At 37.8% G+C, this 21,165-nt stretch overlaps 1 protein-coding gene across 1 annotated transcript in view; it reads left to right on the top strand.

The window, feature by feature from the left end:
• The window catches only part of GTF3C3 (general transcription factor IIIC subunit 3), a 21,681-nt gene extending 1,300 nt beyond the window's left edge, over positions 1 to 20,381 (top strand). The window contains exons 2-19 of the mRNA XM_019616966.2: positions 565 to 667; positions 3,914 to 4,098; positions 4,518 to 4,641; positions 5,148 to 5,339; positions 5,809 to 5,974; positions 6,992 to 7,139; positions 8,532 to 8,604; positions 9,356 to 9,445; positions 10,473 to 10,576; positions 11,146 to 11,317; positions 11,760 to 11,962; positions 12,199 to 12,300; positions 13,213 to 13,348; positions 14,006 to 14,243; positions 14,565 to 14,755; positions 15,703 to 15,827; positions 17,418 to 17,570; positions 18,303 to 20,381. Of these exons, the coding sequence (XP_019472511.1) occupies positions 3,964 to 4,098; positions 4,518 to 4,641; positions 5,148 to 5,339; positions 5,809 to 5,974; positions 6,992 to 7,139; positions 8,532 to 8,604; positions 9,356 to 9,445; positions 10,473 to 10,576; positions 11,146 to 11,317; positions 11,760 to 11,962; positions 12,199 to 12,300; positions 13,213 to 13,348; positions 14,006 to 14,243; positions 14,565 to 14,755; positions 15,703 to 15,827; positions 17,418 to 17,570; positions 18,303 to 18,425 (2,475 nt within the window). The 5' untranslated portion in view covers positions 565 to 667; positions 3,914 to 3,963 and the 3' untranslated portion in view covers positions 18,426 to 20,381. The remainder of the gene's footprint in view (positions 1 to 564; positions 668 to 3,913; positions 4,099 to 4,517; positions 4,642 to 5,147; positions 5,340 to 5,808; positions 5,975 to 6,991; positions 7,140 to 8,531; positions 8,605 to 9,355; positions 9,446 to 10,472; positions 10,577 to 11,145; positions 11,318 to 11,759; positions 11,963 to 12,198; positions 12,301 to 13,212; positions 13,349 to 14,005; positions 14,244 to 14,564; positions 14,756 to 15,702; positions 15,828 to 17,417; positions 17,571 to 18,302) is intronic.
• Positions 20,382 to 21,165: the final 784 nt, after the last annotated feature.

The raw sequence follows: 21,165 nt of genomic DNA, 5'->3' as shown, positions 1-21,165 counted from the left end.
CAGCGGCAGCAGATACGTGGGGCTGCCCTGCGGCTCCCCGTGAGCGCGGCGAGGCGCCCTGAGAAGCTCTGCTCGCTCTGCGTTCTCTGCCGACTGGAGCATCTGAGCAGAGCTGAGCGGCCACGGAGGGACACGCTGCAACCGAGGGACGCGTACCGTCTGAGAGCAACCTCGTACTGCTACGAGGAGTGCAATTGAGGTCTTTTGTGTTTAGAAAATGCAGGCTTCCAAAAGAGTTCACCTTACCTTACCTTAATTTTTTACTTTAGTTGAACCATACCATCTTATTTCAGCGTAGTGCCGTGTGAACAACGGCCTCTTCAGCCGGCAGTCATGTGAACAGTCACCACCTGAGTCACCTCTCGTTGATTAGAATGTGAATGTCCGAAAGCAGGTGTTGCTGAGCTTTCTGTTTATTTAATTTGAAAACATAGCACTTAGCACACCTGTTTCATTTGCGGTGCAAAAGCTGAAAGCCCTGGTCTGAAGCTAATCTTGAACATCAGGGGAAGCAGGAGTGAGGAACGTGGCAAAGCTGGTAACTAATGTCGTTGATGTGCGTAGGACAGTGAGAATGCATCTGCTGAGGAGAACACCGACGACGCAGATGCTCCCTCTTCATCCAGAAAGGCAGCTGGGAAGTCCCAAAGTCAGGATGAAACAGATGGTAAATATTCCTGTGATGGTTTTGGCAAAAAATGTGCTCTAGAGGGGACTGAAAGCATTTACTCTCTAATAGTTGAACTTCTTTAAAAACCTGTCTGTGAACAGTGAAGCACACTGTTAGAGTGCATGCCTTTGTAGGATGTTTATTTGCATGCATAGGCTTTAACTTTGTTCACTGGTGTTAAGGTGTTGGATCTGGTCGTCTTTGGTTTTTCTGGGACATTGTTTTTCAAAGTTCTCTTGGCTTTGTAACCACATAGTCTCTGTCATTTACTTGATCTGAAGTTACAAATACATATCTCAGAAAGTCTTCTGCCTGTGTTTTGTTTTGGTTTTCTGTGCTCATCTCTGCTAGCTTTCTTGGCTGAGACAAAAGGGTTTGGGGATATTTGATTGTGCTGCATAGGAGTTTTTTCTCCTTGTACTCACCTCTGGTGAGGTTGCACCTTGAATACTGTGTCCAGCTTTGGGCCCCTCACTGCAAGAAATACATTGAGGCCCTAGAGTGGGTTCAGAAGGGCAACAAAACTGGTGAGCGCTCTGGAGCACAGGCCTGATGAGGAGCGGCTGAAGGAGCTGGGGTTATTCAGTCTGGACAAGAGGAGGCTGAGGGGAGACCTTATTGTTCTCTGTAACTACCTGAGGGGAGGTTGTAGTGAGCTGGGCTTCGGCCTCTTCTCTCATATAACTGGTGATAAGACTAGAGGGAATGGCTTCAAGCTGTGCCAGGGGAGATTTAGGCTGGATGTTAGGAAATACTACTTCTCTGAAAGAATGGTCAGGTGGTGGAATGGGCTGCCCAGGAAGATGGTGGAATCATCGGCCCTGGAAGCGTTCAAGAAACGTTTGGATTTTATGTTGAGGGACATGGTTTAGTGAGAACTATTGGTGATGGTTGCACTGGATGATCTTGTAGGTCTTTTCCAACCTTGGTGTTTCTGTGATCCTGTGCTCATCTCTGCTAGCCTTCTTGGCTGAGACAAAAGGATTTAGGGATATTTCATTGTGCTGCTTGGGAGTTTTCTTCCCCTGCTGCTGTCTAATGGATAATAAAATGGCTCAAAAGAGAAGGGTTGTTGTTGTTGTTGTTGTTGTTTTTTAAGTTGCTAATAATTTTTTTTATTCTTTGTCTGGCTTAGAGGACTCAGGTTTATCTCTCCTTATTTTCTGCTGGATGTTCCTGACTATCTGAATGGTAAAATCTCTGTAGAACTATATCCCAGTAACATCAAGTTATTTGGGAATCCTGCATAATGTAAGAACTCTCAGGAAGTGGTAGAAGCAGCACTTTGTTTCATATGTATCACTGATTAGTTATCCTACTCCTCAGGTTCTGGATTTGAGCTTGGGCCTCAGAGTGCTGCAGTCTGCTTCAGACACCTTTAGAGCATGGGTTTCATGCAGTAGCTGGACACGTCTCGTGGGATTGCCAGTGCTTTGAGACGGCAGAGTGCAGTCTTTGATTTCTCCAAGTTGGTTCTTGTACAGAGTTGGACTCAATGGTCCTTATGGGTTCTTTCTCACTTGTAATATTTTATGATTCATTTTTTATTTTCATTGTAAATTCTCATAGTTTTTCTGTTTATTTATTATTTATTACTGTTTGTTTATTTTTTGTTGGTTTTTTTTTTTCTTCTCCTTTAAATATCAAAATAGGCAAATAGGCCTTAAATTGTCTCACACAGAACGTGCCTTAGCATTGCCTTGATTTTGAGAGAATGGCCAGACTTTATCCTGCAAAGACAAACAGAATGCTACAGGTGGGGCTGGAGCCAAATGTGTGCAGTTCCCTTTTAGCTGATGTCTCTGACATAGTTCCAAGCTGTGGTCTTCTGCTCTGTATTCCACTGCTCTGTTACATGTCTTTTCATGCACATGGTCTTTATCAAAGAGAAAATGCATCCTGATTACATAGTGTTACTTCTGCTCTTATTACAGAGAATGCAGAAGTCTAAAAAGCAGTTTGTAGAATCAAGGATGCATTGATAATATGTATCACTTTTGTTTATGTAAAGAGTTACTGGAAGAATCAAACTTAAGATAGTCGGAAGAAAAACAGTAGAAAAGTTCAATGTTGAAATCACTTTTGATACACTGATGTTCAAAGCTGAAATAAAAGTGAAATTAGGTTAAAAACTATTTGTTTTGGATCGGGGAGGAGTAGAAGTCTTGATAGTCTTGATTTTTAGACACTTAATATCTAAGTCAGGATAAAAACAACATTATATCCAATAAGAATATTGAATATTTTGTGTTGAGTATTGAATAATATATAGAATAAGAATAATAACAACAGTGTGTAAGAGCAGTGCTGCCTGTGGCATGGGGGTTGGAACTTGATGATCCTTGAGGTCTTTTTCAACTTAAGCCATTGTCTGGTTCTATGAATGTATGATATTTATAAGGCTGTAAAAGGTATAAGTCCAGCTGTAGTATCCCAAATCCCTCTAGTCCATTGGCAATAGGTTTATTTTTCAGTACCAGCCTTGTATTATGAATGTACCTTTATCAAATCTTTAGGTGCCCAATCCCCCATCTCTAACCTTTCAAAGTTTTGTTGGCAAGCACAGAAAGAGAAGCATACAGAAAATGATTGTGTTTAGTCATTTTTGCCTGGAAATAGATTCTGTGTGCATTTATGACCCTGTGTTAAGATTGTAATGAAAGGTTTTAATATTATGTGCTTTAAGCATGTTTATTTTGGACATATAGCTTTATGCATTTGTTTATGATATTTTTCTGGAGTTATGTTAATAATCTGGATTTTGCATTTACACAGGTTAAGAGGTACTCATTGTCATAGATAGAGTGGTTAAAGGATCTTATTTTAAATTACCTCTAAAAATTGTGCACTGCATTATTGTTTGGTGAATTGTCTGCTCACTTGGCCTCTTCAGCTGAAAAGTTTTATTCCATCCACTATGCTTGAAAATTGCTTCTCTTCTGTGGTTTATGAAGAGTGTTGAATAAACTGTTGCTTCGTTCTGTGTGTTTCCCCCATGCTTTCTTATCAAATATCCAAAAAATGTTAGAAGTTGGGGGATACGAAGCACCAGTGATGAATAAGACAGTATTTGAAAATATAAGAGCTTGTATAGAAGTCTTCTACGTTTCTGAAGGCCTTTTTCTTATAGATCTCTCAAGTAGGCTAGTAATTGTGAAGAATTTTGTTTTCTGTGCACTTGTCCTGATAACGTAGCATACTTTGGAGTATGTCATAAACCTTTTCTGTTACTTTCTCAACCAGGAGAAACTGCAGATGGCGTCAGTAAATCTGTTCATCGGGTCTTTGCATCCATGATTGGCGAAAATGAAGATGAGGAAGAGGAGGAAGAGGAAGAAGAGGAGGAAGAAACTGCCGAGCAACCCACAGCTGGAGATGTTTTTGTGTTGGAGATGGTACTTAACCGAGAGACTAAGAAAATGATGAAAGCAAGTATTTATATCTTCACCTGACTTCTCTGTATTTCATGAAGTATAGTAAATAAATACTGGTTTGCACCATCTTAGCTATTGCTGAGATGCTTGCCTGAAAATAGTGCTATGTAGGATGCTTCTGCTTAGGTTGATGCATCCTTTCTGGTTTTCTAAAAAATTACTGTAGGTTCCTGTTTGAAAACTTTCAGAAATAATGAAGTGAGTCTTTTTCAGTGTCTGGATTTTATTTGTGTTAGGTATTGGAGTTACTCCATCAGTTATAAAAATCAGCAAATACCTTGGTCAGTCATTTGAACGCCACTCGCCCTTAAATAGTTTGTTGTTTGGTTCTTTGAAGCACAAGTATAACTGAGGTCTCCTGAATTTGGACATAACTGAATCATTGGTAGAAATAGTTTCTCTTTTCCATTTAGGAGAAAAGGCCTCGCAGCAAACTTCCTCGTGCATTGAGGGGTCTAATGGGAGAAGCCAATATCAGGTTTGCTCGAGGAGAACGGGAGGAGGCTATTCTGATGTGCATGGAAATCATTCGACAAGGTATTTTAGAGTGGTAGAAGATCTTAGTTTCAGATATGGGATAAAATTGCCATGAGTATCAGGAAATTCACTGTGGCTTCCCCGGTGAGGAAAATGCTCAGCACGAAGGATGTCATTGTGTAACTAGTATGAAATTTAGGAATATGTGGTGCGTTTCCATTATTGTTTTGCTTTTGAGAAGAAACTAGCACCCTTATTCTGCAGCTTTATACACATTACTTCTATTGTCTTTGTAGAACTAGAAGGAAAATACAGAGCTATTGGCATGACTTCTGATTTAAAAAAAAAAACACTGCAAATAGTTGTTGTGAGGTTTAGTCAACTTGTTTGATGATTTATAGAAAAGGCATTGGAAACCTGTCTGCAAAACTTATTTTCTGAATTGTAACAATGATATTGATGTTTCATACAGCTCTGATATCTGTAGTTTGAAGAAAGTCAAATTACTTGTTCTCATGTAGTTCTTAAAACAATAGTTCTTAACTGTTCTCTTTGTCTTTTTGTAGCTCCTCTTGCTCACGAGCCTTTTTCCACTCTTGCCATGATCTATGAAGACCAGGGTGATATGGAGAAGTCATTACAGTTTGAACTGATTGCTGCTCACTTAAATCCTAGCAATACAGAGGAATGGGTCAGACTGGCAGAGATGTCACTGGAGCAGGACAATATTAAACAAGCTATTTTTTGCTATGCAAAAGGTAATGTAGCAGTAATTTTAATATTTTAAAGTAAATGTTAGGTGCTGATGACAATTGCTATATTTTCTTCTGCTTTCTGTTTTAGTTTGTTGCATTTTGTTAGGATTCTGGTACCTCTGTCCAGACATTGGTAAAAGATCCATGAATCTTTAATGTAGGATCATGTCCTTTTCTTACAGAAAGCTTTTGTGTGTAATAACGTGTCTGCTGACATTGTCAGTCGTATTACTTTATGATTTCAGAGAATAAAAAAGAGTCTTAGTTGAATTTCTTTCACCAGGGGCATGTACATGTTTTGCAGTCTGTTTTGTTTCCCTCAGGATGTAAATACTGTTTTTTCTGTTAGCTGTTATCTAGTTAGAAACTGTTGATGTTTGCCAGGACTTTGGCAGTGGTGTAGATGAATATGAAATCTGTTATTGTGTTTTTTTTCTCAGCTTGACTACTAGCATGCTTTTCCTTTTTACAGCTTTGAAGTATGACCCAACCAATGTGCGTTATCTATGGGAGAGATCAAGCCTGTATGAGCAGCTGGGGGAACATAAGTTAGCTATGGACGGCTACAGGCGTATTTTGAATCTTCTGTCTCCCTCTGATGGAGAGCGGTTTATGCAATTGGCTAGAGACATGGCAAAGTAAGTTGGACTTCAAAATTGGATGATTTGGTTTCCCAGAGCTTCTCGAAGTCTGGTATTACTAAGCTCTTTTGCTGATTCAGGTTGGGTATGCAGCTGAAATCAGGGCACGCAGGTGTATCTGCTGGGAGATGACAAACATGCAAGCATGCACCCCTCATGTACTGTGATGCTTCCAGCTCCTGACATGTGGGAATTATTTTGTGCACAGTCAGTGCATTGTCACAGAAGTGTTGTACTCTCTTAGAGTTGGAGAGTAAAATACAGATACTGATTACAAAAAAGCCTATAGTATACAATTGTATACAAATACAGTACATTTTTATGATATTACACAGATACTAGAGACTCAGAACCTTACTGCCAGCAACTCTAAATGGAATAAACTATTCAATGTGAAATGCAGTCTTCAGCACAACAGTATGTGTGGATTCTGATTTGTTGCTGGAGTAAGTAGACATCTTCCTCTTTTCTGCAAATGGGTGCAGATCAAGTCATAGAAGTTATCTTGTGGCAGATGTGTCCCCCCATATCCCATTGTTGCCATGTGAGAGATGCCAGCAGAGGCATTCCTCCACATGGAAAAAATGGCACCCACTGACATTCATCAATCCTTACTGAACATTTGTGGAGACCAAACAGTGGATGTGAGCCCAGTGAGGCAGTGGGTGATGCATTTCAGTGATGACTACTTAGTGAAGGACGAGCCACATTCTGAATGGCCATGTGGATTTTTACAAGTGGCACACAGGCTCTCATTTACTGCTAATGAAAATGCAGAGCTAGTGGTGATGCCTGCATTGAAAAATAGTGTTTTGTAACTGGGAATTTGCTCTATCAAATAGTGCTATTGTGTTGTCTCTTTTGTAGTTTCCATGGAAACAAATAGGAGGCACTACTTTTGGAGCAAGCTCTGCTGATTAGAAAGAAAGAAATACGAAAAACCTTTTGCTTATGATCAAAGTACATCTTGTCACTTATCTCAGATACTTAATATGCCTTGTCTGCATTTCGTAGGAGTTATTATGAAGCCAATGATGCTGCCTCTGCTATTGAGATCATAGAAGAAGCCTTTAATAAACATCAGAGCCTTGTATCCATGGAAGATGTTAATATAGCAGCTGAACTGTATATTTCCTCCAAGCAGTATGATAAAGCATTGGCGGTATGGAGAACTACATGCATTTGTCTGTTGCGTTCAGCAACTGTCACACAGGATGGACAGTTTATATTCCTGTAGTTCTTAAATACAGTCGTATTTCTGTAGCAATAGAGCTGATCAGATTTCTTCCAATTAGTTCCATAGTAATCAGCATTGAAGTTAACGCTGGGGCTGATAAGACTCATTTACTGTTCCACATTTAAAGATTTGGAGTCTTTTCTGTCCTCTACAACTACCATAACCTCAGTAGCCAGGGGATAGCTACAAGCTGATTTGGGGGTCTGTTGTACTACCAGCAAAGGGCATTCTCTAAGGTGAAGGTTAAAAGAGTGGCACTGAATGGCTTAATGCTTCTTAATTCTCCTTCTAAACATTCTTATTTGCTGATATTACTTTACTTCTTTATTTTTTTTCCTACATAAGATTTTTTTGTTGTTCATCAGTGTAAAGCATTACAAGCCTGTGGACAGTTCTACTGACTCTTCCCTGTACCTCTTTCAAGTTCAAAAATTTAAATAGATAATTCTCTGTACTTATTATTTGGGTACAAGATTTGTTAATACAGTACTCAATTGTAGAACTGTTCTGTGTCTCTTTCTGATGGTTCTCCTCGGGTCTCTTGCTATGATGGTGTTTCTTGTTCCTAGGTAGCTGAATCTGTATTTAAGCCAGTAAACTGAGGGCCATGTGTTTATTTGACACTCTTGTTTTGGCAACAGTAATTATTACCTAAATATTTACTTTACAATTCTTGAATGAAAATGCCAAATGGCGCTAGCTCTCAAACCAACAATCCTTTGCACTTCTGTGTTTCCCCTCTCACAGCCCTCTGTGGGCAAGTGAATATCTTGAGTAGTCTGTCTTTGATTTTCATTCCCTTACTAAGTTGTTCTGTTGAATTATGTGGTTTTACTGAGGTTATAATGTATGAGCAGGGCTTTTGTAAAATGTCTGATTGTAGGTAGCTGTGAATTTTGTTTTATCTTTTTTAAAATGAGATGAACAGTGCAGTTTCCTTGCATTGTGTTAGGATGAGCAAACCTAGGAGCACTTTGGAAAATCTGTGGAAAAAACTTAGCTGTTTACATGGTGATTTGCTTTCTATACCTATCTTCTTAAAGCTATAAAAAGCTAAAAATGTTTAAGCAAAACAAAACTTTTCTAGTTATGATGAAAGTTACTGTTTTATTTCCTAAAAATATGCTGATTAGACCAGAAATAGTGGATAAAGACATAGGGTGATGAAACCCTATACTAGTGAGCTAACCCTAAGTGAAAGAAAGGCTGCCTTTCTTCTGACAACTTCTGTGATATCTGAAGAAACTACCATGTAGGCTGATTGCTGCATATATTCTTAAAGTCTTTAAGACGATCTGAGTTACTCTTCTGTTTTAGGTTATTACTGATTATGCAGGAATTGTACTTGAAAGGAAAGCATCAGAAAAAAGTCCTGCTGAGGAGAAAAAAGGTAAGTAGTTAACAACCAGGTTAGTAGGACCTTTCTGTTCATCTAATATGACGCTTTTCTTCTGTTCATCTGGTGTGACATTTTTCTTTCCATTACCTTTTCAACTCATGGCTATGTTTTGACGCATATTAACAGAGAGTTTCACTTTTGAAACTCTTCAGTGTCTTTAATGAGTTACATTGCATGACCTCAATGTTCTCTGAGGAGTTACTCTGATGTTCAGTTAGCCCTGGTGACTCATTAGAGACAAGGACTATCTTCCCTGCAGTTGGGGGCCTTTTAAAGTTCTAAACATTCCTCTGAGTGATAATGTCAGGCCAGTTATTTCTGCTAGCTAAATAACTTCTGAAAAAAAGTTGGATAAACTTTGTGTTATCTATTCTCAAGAATATCAAACTTTGACCTGAAACTAATATTCTGTAAATTATACTACTTTTCCTAAACATTTAAATGTTGTGATACACAAATATCTAGGGGTATTTGTCTGCAATTTTGACTTTAATAAAACACGTCCTCTTTAAGAAATCTGTTTCATGAAAACCATCGCTCGAGTCTAAAGATGCTTCTGTTTGGGCTGTGAAGTGACCCAGCATGCCAGCTCTGTAGCAGTTTGTTTTGTAATTGAACAGGACAGTTGTTTTGGTAATTGAGTCCAAACCCATCATAGGTATAATCCACACTTGACTGGTATTCACAATTAAGTAATTTTTGGCTTAGCTGGTGCTACTAAGGGTAATCTCTTTCCCTTAAGATGATGCAGCAGCAGTGGTAGAAACTGAGCAAAGCCAGGAGGCAGTGACTGACAACCAAGGTGATCCGGCTGCTGAATCGAGCGCTGCAGGTAAGTAGCTGAGTTGCCAAATCTGGTACAAATCTATGAACTGATCATATACTCAGGAATCAGGTTGGAATCATAGCAAAATCATGATTTTCTAGCAGTAGGGAAATAGGGCTTGATCCAGGAAAGGTTCCTTGCATACTGTCGTCTTTACTCAGAATTTACTGTTCACGCATCCAGCCACCAAAGTCAAAACATTCTCCCAGGACTTACCCAGTTTGAAAATAAAATTCTTTATTTCTATGTGAATTTACCAGTAGGTGAATGGTCACTTTCGTGCTGGGTGAGAATGATGAATTAATCTGCACACTGTGATTTGCTGTAACTGTATGTGGATGTACAAGGTCATACATAGGAAAGCCTTAAGTTGGAAATCACTATTTTATCAGGTTTTAATGGTCACCCTTTAAATGTTCAGTATAAGGATTAAGGTAAAGGAAAACTTGAACAGAGTGCTTTGGATGTGTAGTGACTGGATGTGCAGGAAATGCAATAGGAAAGTTTGTACCAGTTTGCTAGCACTCATGCTTTCATTCTCATCAGATTGCATTTGTGCTGTGTGTAACATAATGTTCTGTAGTTATCTGTATCTAACTGTATACATGCACAGCCAGGTCCTTCGTACACAGCACTTAGTTTAATAGGGAAAAATAGCTTAATACTGGATATTTCCTAGAGAAAGGCAGGAGAAGAGGGTACGGGTGCCTATATTGCTAAAGAAAAGCTTTACAAAACAAGCCCAAAAGGGGAACACTGAACACATCTTGCAGATCCTGCTGTTGAAGTCAGTGCAGACTCTGATAGCACTTGATATTTCAGATAAAATGGTAAGGATCAGAGAGATGAGAAATAACTTCTTCCAGCTATCAGATAAGTTATAAAAGAAGGGAAGAGAGCAGGCCTACACCAACATTTGCTAGAGTCTGAGTATTCTTCTCTTTGTAGCTCACCATAGTCTGGAGAGGATGTGGGGCTCTGTGAAATGGTTGTTAAAGCTTAAGGGCTCAGAGAAAATTTTTTCTTTCCACAGCTGTGGAGAAAGTTAGCTGCTGTATACCTGAAGGGGTTCCCATAGACATCACAGTCAAGCTGATGGTGTGCTTGGTACACTTGAATATCCTAGAGCCTCTCAGCGTAAGTAGAAACAAACTCAGAAGACAGGATAAATTAACAAAGCAAATTATTTTTTTCCTGTCTTCATATGACTGAGGTCGTTGAGAGGGCTTTGGGGATTCTTTTTGCTTTCCTGCCACTCCAAGACAAATGCCTACCAAACCTCTAGTAGTAGAAATGTTATTTTTGTCCTTTTATGTTATGCCTTTAGCTGGAAATATTTCCAAGGGACAGTAAATGAAAGACTGTGGGCTATGTTAGGCCTGGGACCACGCTACCAAGTCTGGAATACTAAGGAACATACCTTGACTTTGTTTTCAAGCCCTAAAAAATCTTAATGTTCTTATGAAAGGTATGGATGAGTAGGATGTAAAATGTCTGGAATAGTAAAATGTGGCTTTTTCAGCAGCTGTGAAATTCAAATCTTTATTTTTCACTTCTAAAGTAATATTGAAGTGAAAGAAGTATGGCTCAAAATGCAAACTGCATAAAAATTATAGCATAAAAAGGAGCTTCCAAAAGCAGATCTTAAAGCAGTGTTGTTGGTGACTATTTGTGGGTTTTAGTATTTTGTTTGCTTGCTTTTAAAGCCTCTTTTGACCACTCTGGTGGAACAAAATCCGGAAGAAATGGGTGACTTGTATTTGGATGTTGCAGAGGCATTTCTGGATGTTGGAGAATACAACTCAGCCCTGCCTCTCTTGAGTGCCCTCGTCTGTTCTGAACGATACAATTTGGCTGTCGTCTGGCTTCGGCATGCAGGTTAAGGGGGGGGCTGCTGAAAACGTGGTACTAAGAGATGGTAGCACAGTGCTGAGTATTTCCAGGGAGCTTTATCTAAGATCACTGGAATTTAGATGTGCGTGTTGAACAATAATTTCTTTGCAAAACTATAACTGGAGTTTTCTATGACAACCCTGCCGTGAGGGTTTTGTCTTTGTTACAGACTGAAATTACCTTCAGCTATGAATACTTTATTTTCATCTAAATGAACAGCATCTCTTCTGCATTCCATTTTGTATCAACTGATGCTGAAGTGGATCTATAGATGCATCAGTGCTTATTTCTGAATATTTTCACTTTAATAATACATGTATTGAGTAGTTTTAACTGGAAGAGCATCTGGAAAGTATGTTAACTATTTTCCTAGCATTTAATCTTCTTTTTCTTCCATTTAAGTCGGTGTTTTGTATGGTATATCTAGAGTGCTTGAAGGCTTTGGGACACATGGAGCGTGCCGCAGAGAGCTATGCTAAGGTTGTTGATCTTGCTCCATTGCATCTGGATGCAAGAATCTCACTTTCAACACTACAGCAGCAACTCGGCCGGCCTGAGAAAGCTCTGGAGGCTCTGGAACAAATGTATGATCCAGATACACTGGCTCAGGATGCTAATGCTGCCCAGCAGGTGAGCAAGGTGTTTTCTTTGCTTCCAGTTTAGGATATGGTATTTGACAGACTATGGTAGTATTCAAAGATGTTAATCATCTTTGATGTTAATCATTCAAAGGTGTAGGACCAGAGATTGACACGTGCAGTTTTTTAACAGATTTTACAATTCTTTTAATTCTGTGTTGTGTTAATAACTGTTTGTTTCATAAATTCTTTGTGAATGGTTGAATAATGATATTTGGTGTTACCTAGGAATTAAAGTTACTCCTCCATCGTTCTACACTGTTGTATTCCCAAGGCAAAACGTACGGTTACATAGACACTTTACTGACAATGCTGGCAATGCTGTTGAAGGTAAGCCTGTCTTTGCAGTTATGCTTTAGCAAACTGGACAGCTACAAGTTGAGTTAAGACAAGGGACAAACAAGCTCAGGAAGAAAAGTAGTGGTTTTGATATGCAAGTATTTTCATAGTTTTATTGGATGGAAATCCTTCAGAGAGCCTACTAATTCTTGGGGCCTGTAACAATGTTGTTGTTTGCTCTTCAGAATAGAGCATCATTTGTGAGTATAATTCTCAATACACTGATTTCAGCTCCCTATTTCTGAACATACGGAGAACATCCAAGTACTAAAGTTGCTTCTTACCTATTTAGAAGTCAACATAATGCTTTTTTCAGATCTACTTTTATTTAGATACTAGATTGTATATTAATAACTTCATTTTGAATTATGTAATCTATCATGTTATTTAATGAGCAAGGAAGAATTTATTTAGTTAACAAATACAGCAGTGTTATCCGTGTTACTTCGTTATTTTCCCTTCTTTCATTCAAAGGTGAGGGAGGGGAATATTTAAGCCTTGATTCTATCCATTTGATTTGAGCCATATCCGTTCTATTACACTGACTGAACAGCTGACCATCCACATACTTCTAGAATTGGTACTGACAGAATGGTGTCGTTTTTGTTCTGCACAAACAGTTCTGTTTTGAATATACACAGGGATGTTCCAATCCCAGGAGAAGTCTTAAAGTCATTGGAAGAGTTTCTGTCTTTTTTCTGCATAGCCCAGTTTGCGGTGAAGTATGAGACAATTCAGAGATGATATACCTATTGGGAATGTTATCTTGTGTGATCTTGCTCTGTTGTGGCATTTCTAAGCAGCAGACTGTTTTAGTGGGCCGTATGAGCATGGTCATAACACTGTATCTGAGATAGGATTTATTAATGTGATTTGAAATGCTGCCTTTAAATTTGTCTGTAGGTTGCAATGAGCAGAGCTCAGGTGTGTTTGATATCTAGCTCCAAGTCTGGAGAGAGACACCTCTACCTTATAAAGGTGCCGAGGAATAAAATTTCCGACAACGATGATCAGGAGGCAGCAAATTGTGATGCGAAAGGTAACAAATGTTTATTAAAAACAAAGCAAGAAGATTAACTGCTTTATCTTGAAAATGAAACAAATGTTACTACTTTGCATGCTAAATCCATGCAAACGTCGTCATATTTCTAGGACATGGAAGGCAGCAAATGTGAGGTAATATAGCTTCAGGGAACAAGCTCATTTAGAGAAAAATAATAAAATTACTGAATAATTTAGGTAGAGAAGGACATATAGAAACCATATGGTCCCAGCATTCCTCTCAGCACAAAGACACAATGCATGCAGCTCTAGAAAATCGCAGAAATATGTATGTTATATCTCTTTTAAGAGCCATCTGATTATTGAACTGAACAGACTTAGTTGAACCAGACTACAGTTTCTTAAGCACTGTTTGAAAGATGAAGAAGAATAACTTTAATGCATTCCTGTGCTGTGTTCACAACTCAAAACGTATTTCTTATCATTTGTTTCCAGTTTTGCCTGTTTTCTGCTTGCATTTTATAAACTGCTCTTAAACAGAGGAAGAAAAAGTGAATGATTTATTTTGCCAGTTAACGCTGAGACTTCTTAAAAGATCAGTTTGATGTGTGCATGTTTTTGTGTGCTTTTTTTTTTTTTAAAGATTTTCTCTCTTGTTTCAATTTTCTTGACTTACTGTCTTCCATATTTTCAGCGATTTTTGCTGTTCTCACGAGTGTTTTGACAAAGGATGACTGGTGGAACCTTCTCCTGAAGGCTATATATTCCCTGTGTGACCTCTCCCGGTACAAGGAGGCTGAGCTACTAGTAGATTCCTCATTAGAATATTATTCATTTTACGATGACAGACAGAAGCGCAAGGAGCTGGAATACTTTGGGCTTTCCGCTGCAATCCTGGACAAGAACTTCAGAAAAGCATACAATTATATCAGGTAGGGAACTGAGAAGGCAGAACAATCTGTTCTCTAATTACTTCCTCCAAGGCTGTAATCATACTGCTGGATTTCTGAAGGAGGTAGGTTAGTGCTTTCCAGCTTTCCCTGAAACAGATAAGCCTACTGAAGCAGGAGGAGTTTCTGATGGCCTTTGATTACAAAATAACGTATAATGCAGTAGGTCATTTGATTAGTCTAAAACCCTTGGTTCTGTCTTTCATCGCCAGCTTTCCCTCAGTCACTTAAGCTGTTTTTATTGTAGGTGTACTATTTACTGTGTAGCATTTACTAATTTCTTGTATGTTTTTCATTCTATAGAATAATGGTAATGGAAAATGTCAATAAACCTCAGCTGTGGAACATCTTCAATCAAGTTACTATGCAATCTCAGGATGTCCGTCACCATCGCTTTTGTCTCCGCTTAATGCTGAAAAATCCGGATAATCATGCACTGTGTGTCCTAAATGGGCACAATGCATTTGTATCTGGCAGCTTCAAACATGCTCTTGGTAATGTCATTAATCTTCTAATTTTAACAAATACAAGTGTATACTGTTTTTTGTTTTCTTTTTTTTTATGGAAGAAACAGTCATTTTTTCATATATCAGAAAGTTCTGTATGGCTTCATAGTATTAACCTGATAGTTTGATTGTGTTGTACCAAATCAAAGCATCAGTGCAGTTTTCCTAATAAGAGTTAAGCTGACTTTTTTTTTCTTCCAAGTTTAGTATGCATTGCAAAGATAACCAACTTGTAAAGATAATAGAGGGCTAATGGTAATAAAGATGAGGAAAGACAAAACCAGAATAATTTAAATAGCAAATAATGTTGACTGGACATCTTAAACACGCCTTGGAAGTAAGCCTGTTGTTTTAAGATGCCTCCAAGTCATAATGGAGATGTGTTGGAGATGGAGATGCGTGTTCTATTGATGTTTAGTAGCAACAATTATTTGTTTTCACTGTAATGCATGAAAGCCTTAGTCATGGCCAAAGGGTCACATTGTGCTAGAGACAGTAATATGTCACTGTGTCATTTATCTTTTCAATGCTTTTAAATAATGCTTTTTTAAAAATTTGTTCAGTTTGTTTTTCTGTATTTAGTATATTGGGGAATAATTGTTCTTTTCTGTGTCTTTATTTCAACTGCATAAACAGACAGCTTAACCAAAATAAGAAACTGTACTTCCAAAACCTGTCTGTTGCATGCGGTATTAATTCTCCACACATTCAAGATATAAATCCTAGCAAGGACCTTGTTTGCTTTCTGTGCCTGATACTTTTTTGTTTACGGTTTTACCTCACAGCTTGTAATCTTCCTTCAGAATCCCACGGAGTGCTGAAAATGTAACAATTTCTTAGTGGTATTTTTTTTTTTCATGTATATTTTTAGGTAAGAATATTCAACTGTTATTTTTTTTCTTAGCTCACACTTTAAATTTGCTGTTTGCTTTTAGGACAGTACGTGCAAGCCTTTCGTGCAAACCCAGATGAACCTCTCTACAGTCTTTGTATTGGCTTAACCTTCATCCACATGGCTTCTCAGAAATACGTATTGAAAAGGCATGCTCTTCTGGTACAGGTAAATTAGTATGATGATTTTTACCTGTAGTGTGTCCTGGCTTTGTGTTTATAGACAGGTGGGACTGCAACATGTTGTGTGTAAATAACGGTTCCTAATTAATACAGCATTTCAAAAGGGTGAAACACAAATACAGATGAGTATGCTTCTGAACTCTATTTTGGCTGAATCTCATCTTCTCTTACCTAAAGGTAGCTTGTTCTGTTTGTGTTTTTTTTTTGTTTTTTTTTTTTACACAGTGGTTACGTTAGACACCAATGTTTGTGAAACATTACTAATTCCAGTCTCGATGGCTATACATTGGATTTTATTTCTTATTTTCTTTTTGCTTTGTTAAACTTGTTATTCAGCTTTGAAGAGGTGCTGCAGAGTAGAATCTATGCCACATACCCTAAATGGACATGTCTCAAACTCCATGGTTTTCTTAAAACTTTCCAGACTTAGAAGGCATTAAATGTGGTTTGTTTTTTTTTTTTTTGTCTGTCATCTTTTTGTCTTCCTCTCTTTGGTGCCTCTATATAGCTCTCATTGCAAAGATCTCGCAAGCTCCAATTTAGGCTACCCTCAGATTTTCAGCTTGCTTATTCATATTTTTTTTCATCTGCCAGATGCAGTTACAAACCATAGGCTGATTATGCCCAAATGAAATCTTGAAAGTCATTCCCTGTACTCTCCTTCAGCATTGAAATTCCTTTTAACTCCTGTGGCCTCCAAGCTCCGAGTCAGCAGAATGTAGTTAGGACCTTAAGCTCTCATATATTTCTAGCCTGTTAAGAATTTAGTTTTTACTTAGGTTGTGACAAAAGCTGCAGATCTCTCTAAAAGAAGACCAATTATCTTAGTATCCAACTTAGAGTATTTTAAGTTTTCAAACTTTGGCCTAATTTTAATATGTTCAGCCACTTCTTTCTGTAGTCAGATTGCCTTTCTTATATGGATGCTGCGTTCTCCTTTTGGACATAGAACATTGGTGTTCTACTTACGTTACCCTCTGGTGATACTTTTCCCTGTTTTTCTCTCTCAGTATTTGCTTTTATGACAGTTTATTTTTACATCCTCTCGTGATCCTATTGTAGTTGATTAATAATTCAGCCACAGAAACACACTAGTGACATAAAGCAAGATCATTAGCTGCTAGTTTCTGAACTAATTCCTCACGTTGACAGAGCTATCTTCTCTGTCTACCAACACAATTGCTGAAAGAAAGGCCACTGTTAGCAATGGAACCAGCACATTCCAAAGCATTAATGGAAAGAAATGTAAGTTTCTGCACAGGAGAGGATGAAAAACTCTGCTCCAATTTTTTCTCTTCTGAATTCCTCTCTTCTACCTATTCTTCCTAAGCTTCCCACAAGACTCATTCAATGTAAAGCAAAACACTGCTTTTTAATATAATATTGTATCTTTATCTTTTCTTTTTGTTTTTACTGGAGATAGTTCTGGTCTAATGCCATTCATTTTTATTAGCATCATATAAATCTTAGACAATCTTAGACCAGACCACACGCACATTATAACACCTTTTTTCCAGTATGTTTTATGGTTATCTTCTTAATGGGAACATTTATCATGTGCGTAAAATGTGTACAGGGATTCTCTTTCCTTCACCGCTATTTGGACCTACGTGGACCATGTCAAGAAACTTTCTACAACCTTGGCCGCAGCCTTCACCAGCTGGGGCTACTGCATCTGGCAATCCACTATTACCAAAAAGTACTTGAGCTTCCTCCTCTCACCTTGGAGGTACCGTATCTTTTGTGAGCTGCATAATGTCAGGTCAATGTTAATTTCTCAGCCATAGTTAAGTACTTAGGATCTGTGTAGTTGAGAACAATTCGTGTTGGAATTCTGACACTGAAAACCCAGATCTGAGTGTTACCTGTTACGCAGTTCTGCGTGTGTTAATTTCAAAGACATACATTGTGAGGGATTTACTAATAGGCTTGCATTAGCAGCAAAAAAAAGGTTTGCCAAACTTTACCTGAATAGCTGAACTTAATCTATATTGCGTGCAGTAATTTGTGACTGGAAGTTTGTTGCCTAGCTTTGGCATGAGCAGGTAGAAAACTTACAATGGGAAAGATTGGTAAATGAAAAAAGGTTGGTGATAGTTGATATTGTGAGTTCAAAGCAGCATTATTTTGATGGCGTGAAAAATAAAGCAGCATTCGTATTCTGGTTGTAGAAACAAATATGTTACCTACAAATACAAATTTGCATAATACTTTACTGTTTTATGATTTGGCTACTAATTTACAGCTAATATTTTGAGTATATCACAAGTGCAATTCTTCAGTGATTATCAGCAGGTGGAAACTCATTATGAAAGGATGGCACAAGAAATACTGCTTTAGTTTCTATGCACCTGAGTGTCTGCATAAACCAGTAATATGTGAATAGATTGCACTCTAACAGCCACTTAAGTTTACTTTTAAACCATCTTTGCATATAGATAACTTTTCATTATTTTTACAGGGAATAGAAACCGATCAGACAGACTTGAGAAGAGATACTGCCTTTAACTTGTCACTTATTTATCACAGCAGTGGAAATACCAGAATGGCTCAAAAGATGTTATATACTTACGCAGTTGTGTGATGAAGTTTGTGGCAGGTAGAAATGATGCCCTTAGTATTAACCCTTGCATCATGCGGTGCTGGGGGAACTAGTTTTGTATGCATCTTTTTCTGAATGTCGAAGACGTGGCTTGTGCTGTATATAGTTTGTATGCTGTATATAGACTTTTTCTACTTCTGACGTTTGAACGACATCACGTATGGATGGAAACAGTTTGCTCTGAGAACAAGGCTGACAAACATTGATGAACTACTTGATCTTTGGTATAGAATCGAACAGTGAAAACTGAAGCCCAATATTTTCTTTAGAAAAATTTACCACGTGCAATACTACAAATACTTACAAGCAAGGTTGTACTGTAATAAAGAGGAAAGAAATGGGCTCGTACTAATTTTCTACAGGATGGAAAACTCAGTATTTCCGAGATTATTTAAGTGTTCAGTGTTTCTAGAAGTTCATATTCCTTGCAGCTGTTCTTCTACAAGGTTGATTTCTGTTTTGTTGAAATCCATGTTACTTTTGTCCTTCTGAACTTGTTAATAAAAATTCTGAAGTTAATGATGCTTGTTTACTCTTCCTTAGGAAAAAAATAATAAAGCTTCCAAACAGCAAAAATTAATATAATAATTAATATAATTAATATATCATTTAGCTTGTTATTGAACGTTGCAAATGGTCTGGATTTTTAAGTAGTTGTGACAGCTGAACAGCAGCACAGAGTGTTAGCAGCAGGCAGCTCCCAACCTAGCAAGAGAGCAGTAAATATTATATAGCTATATGGATATATAGGCAGGGTTCGATGCTAATACAAAGTAAGGCTAAAAAAGTATGCTGAATAGAAATCAAGTCATGCTGTTGCTTCCCAAGCACTTGTTATTTACCCTGTGACAGCTAACTGCTTTTTACTTTCAGCTCACTTTTGTGTGTTTACATTTCATGCTCCAATCAGTGCTTCAGAAATGAGTCTTGTGGAATTGTCTGTGCTAATTTTAAAGCTAAGGCAAATTTTATCTCAGATCAAATATTATGTAACAGTATATTGCATGTCCACTTCAGTAGGGAAGTGCTGGGCCATACTGAGAATACAGAGATGAGAGTCGAATACCATGTAAGTCTCACCAACTCTGGAAAGCACAGCATGTTTACTAGGACTAGTTTACCAGATTAACTAGGAAACACTGCCTGAATCCAAGTCCTCTGCTAAATTTGCAGAAATAACTGACATGTTTTTTTTTTATTTATATGTCAACCTGAAGTATAGAAAATACAGAAAGAAGAGAATGACTTCATCACCTCTGTTTCATTTTGTAATCTCTGTGCTATCTCATCACCATCTGTGACATGATAGCCATCTGTTTGCTATGTAAACTTGTGCTGACTCACAGTGTGTGTACAAATGTGACATTATTGTATCAGTTTGGTGTAAAAAGTCTCTGTTCAAGTTTTCCCTATCGTTTATTGGTCTCTTAATATCTTGTAACTCTTCTGCTTATTTTTTTTTTTCTTCTTGCAATGAATGACTCCTCTATCTTCACTTGAAAAAGGCTTATCATGTCCTAGGAAGCACAGTCCTCAGTACTCAGTATTGAAATAATGCTTTGAAAAAAGAAGCCAGAGGTTCAGTATATAGTTTCCCTTTGCATTACTTTTTTCCAAAACTGAGTCTGAGATGCTCAGAATCCTATTCTTATGTATTTTATAAAATGGAAGAATTAGTAACAGTTTCAGTCGATTATTACATACATTACCAAACTACTTGGCTTAATCATGGCATTTGTTAGCTTTTTATTGCTGAAAAGAGATTTTATATAAGACACTAAAGGCGTATGTAAGAGACTGTCCGTTAAAGCATTTACTGCTTGTTTTAGGAACCAAATACCAGTTTAGTTGTATTTATATGCATTGAAGATGGTAGAAAGCTACTAATTATCCATGTTCACTGATGGCCACAGACTGGGAAAAAAGAAGAAAAAAAAACAACCCAACCCATAATGCTTAGAAGATGAATTTTTGAATATTGAATACTGTGAATATAGTAGAATGTGTGACTGTCAGGCTTAGCAACTACAACCACCATGGAAAAGCTACCAATGGAGACCTCAACTGCTGATCCTGCAAATGGCAGCAAAGCGTTAGTTTACTGTACATCTTTTTTGCAGTTACTGTGTATAAAGAGTAGAATTAAAAGATCACATTTATTATGGACTTTTGATGCTTGAATGGATTTTATATGCTGGTTTTCCCCAAATCTTTTATAAAGAAATAGCATTTTTGTAACTTTAACAGAGATACAGGCTTCTAATGTATGTCCTTTATTTTTAATCAGTATGCATCATTTGCTTCATTAAGGTTGTCTTAGCACAAAGGAGACTTCATGTTTTCTTCTTACTGCTGGTTCTCGGTTGAACACTAATGAACTGTCTCTCAGTTTCTCCTGTAATTTAGTCCTATCAAATCAGAAGTAAAAATCTTATCTAAAACACGTCCTGGACGTTTGGAAGAACTATTTCATTCTGTGTGCATCCTGTAGAGCTTCATCACTTGCTAAGGCAGACACAGCCAAACCTTACGGTAGCTTTAAGGGTATGAGGGCTGTGGTAGAGTAATGCCTTGCAATTGCACTGTCTTAATTTTTTTTTTTTTTTCCTGAAAACCCCACTAAGTATAGAAGCAACAGTATGTGTTGAATGTAGAATAGAATGTTAGTGTGCAAACTTAAATACCAAGTTTAATGGCTACAGGCATATTATCAGACTATATA

This window comes from Meleagris gallopavo, chromosome 7, assembly GCF_000146605.3.
Source record: "Meleagris gallopavo isolate NT-WF06-2002-E0010 breed Aviagen turkey brand Nicholas breeding stock chromosome 7, Turkey_5.1, whole genome shotgun sequence".
NCBI lineage: Eukaryota > Metazoa > Chordata > Aves > Galliformes > Phasianidae > Meleagris > Meleagris gallopavo.
The sequence above is the reverse complement of the archived record's forward strand: the minus strand, read 5'-3'. Positions and strand labels throughout refer to the sequence as shown.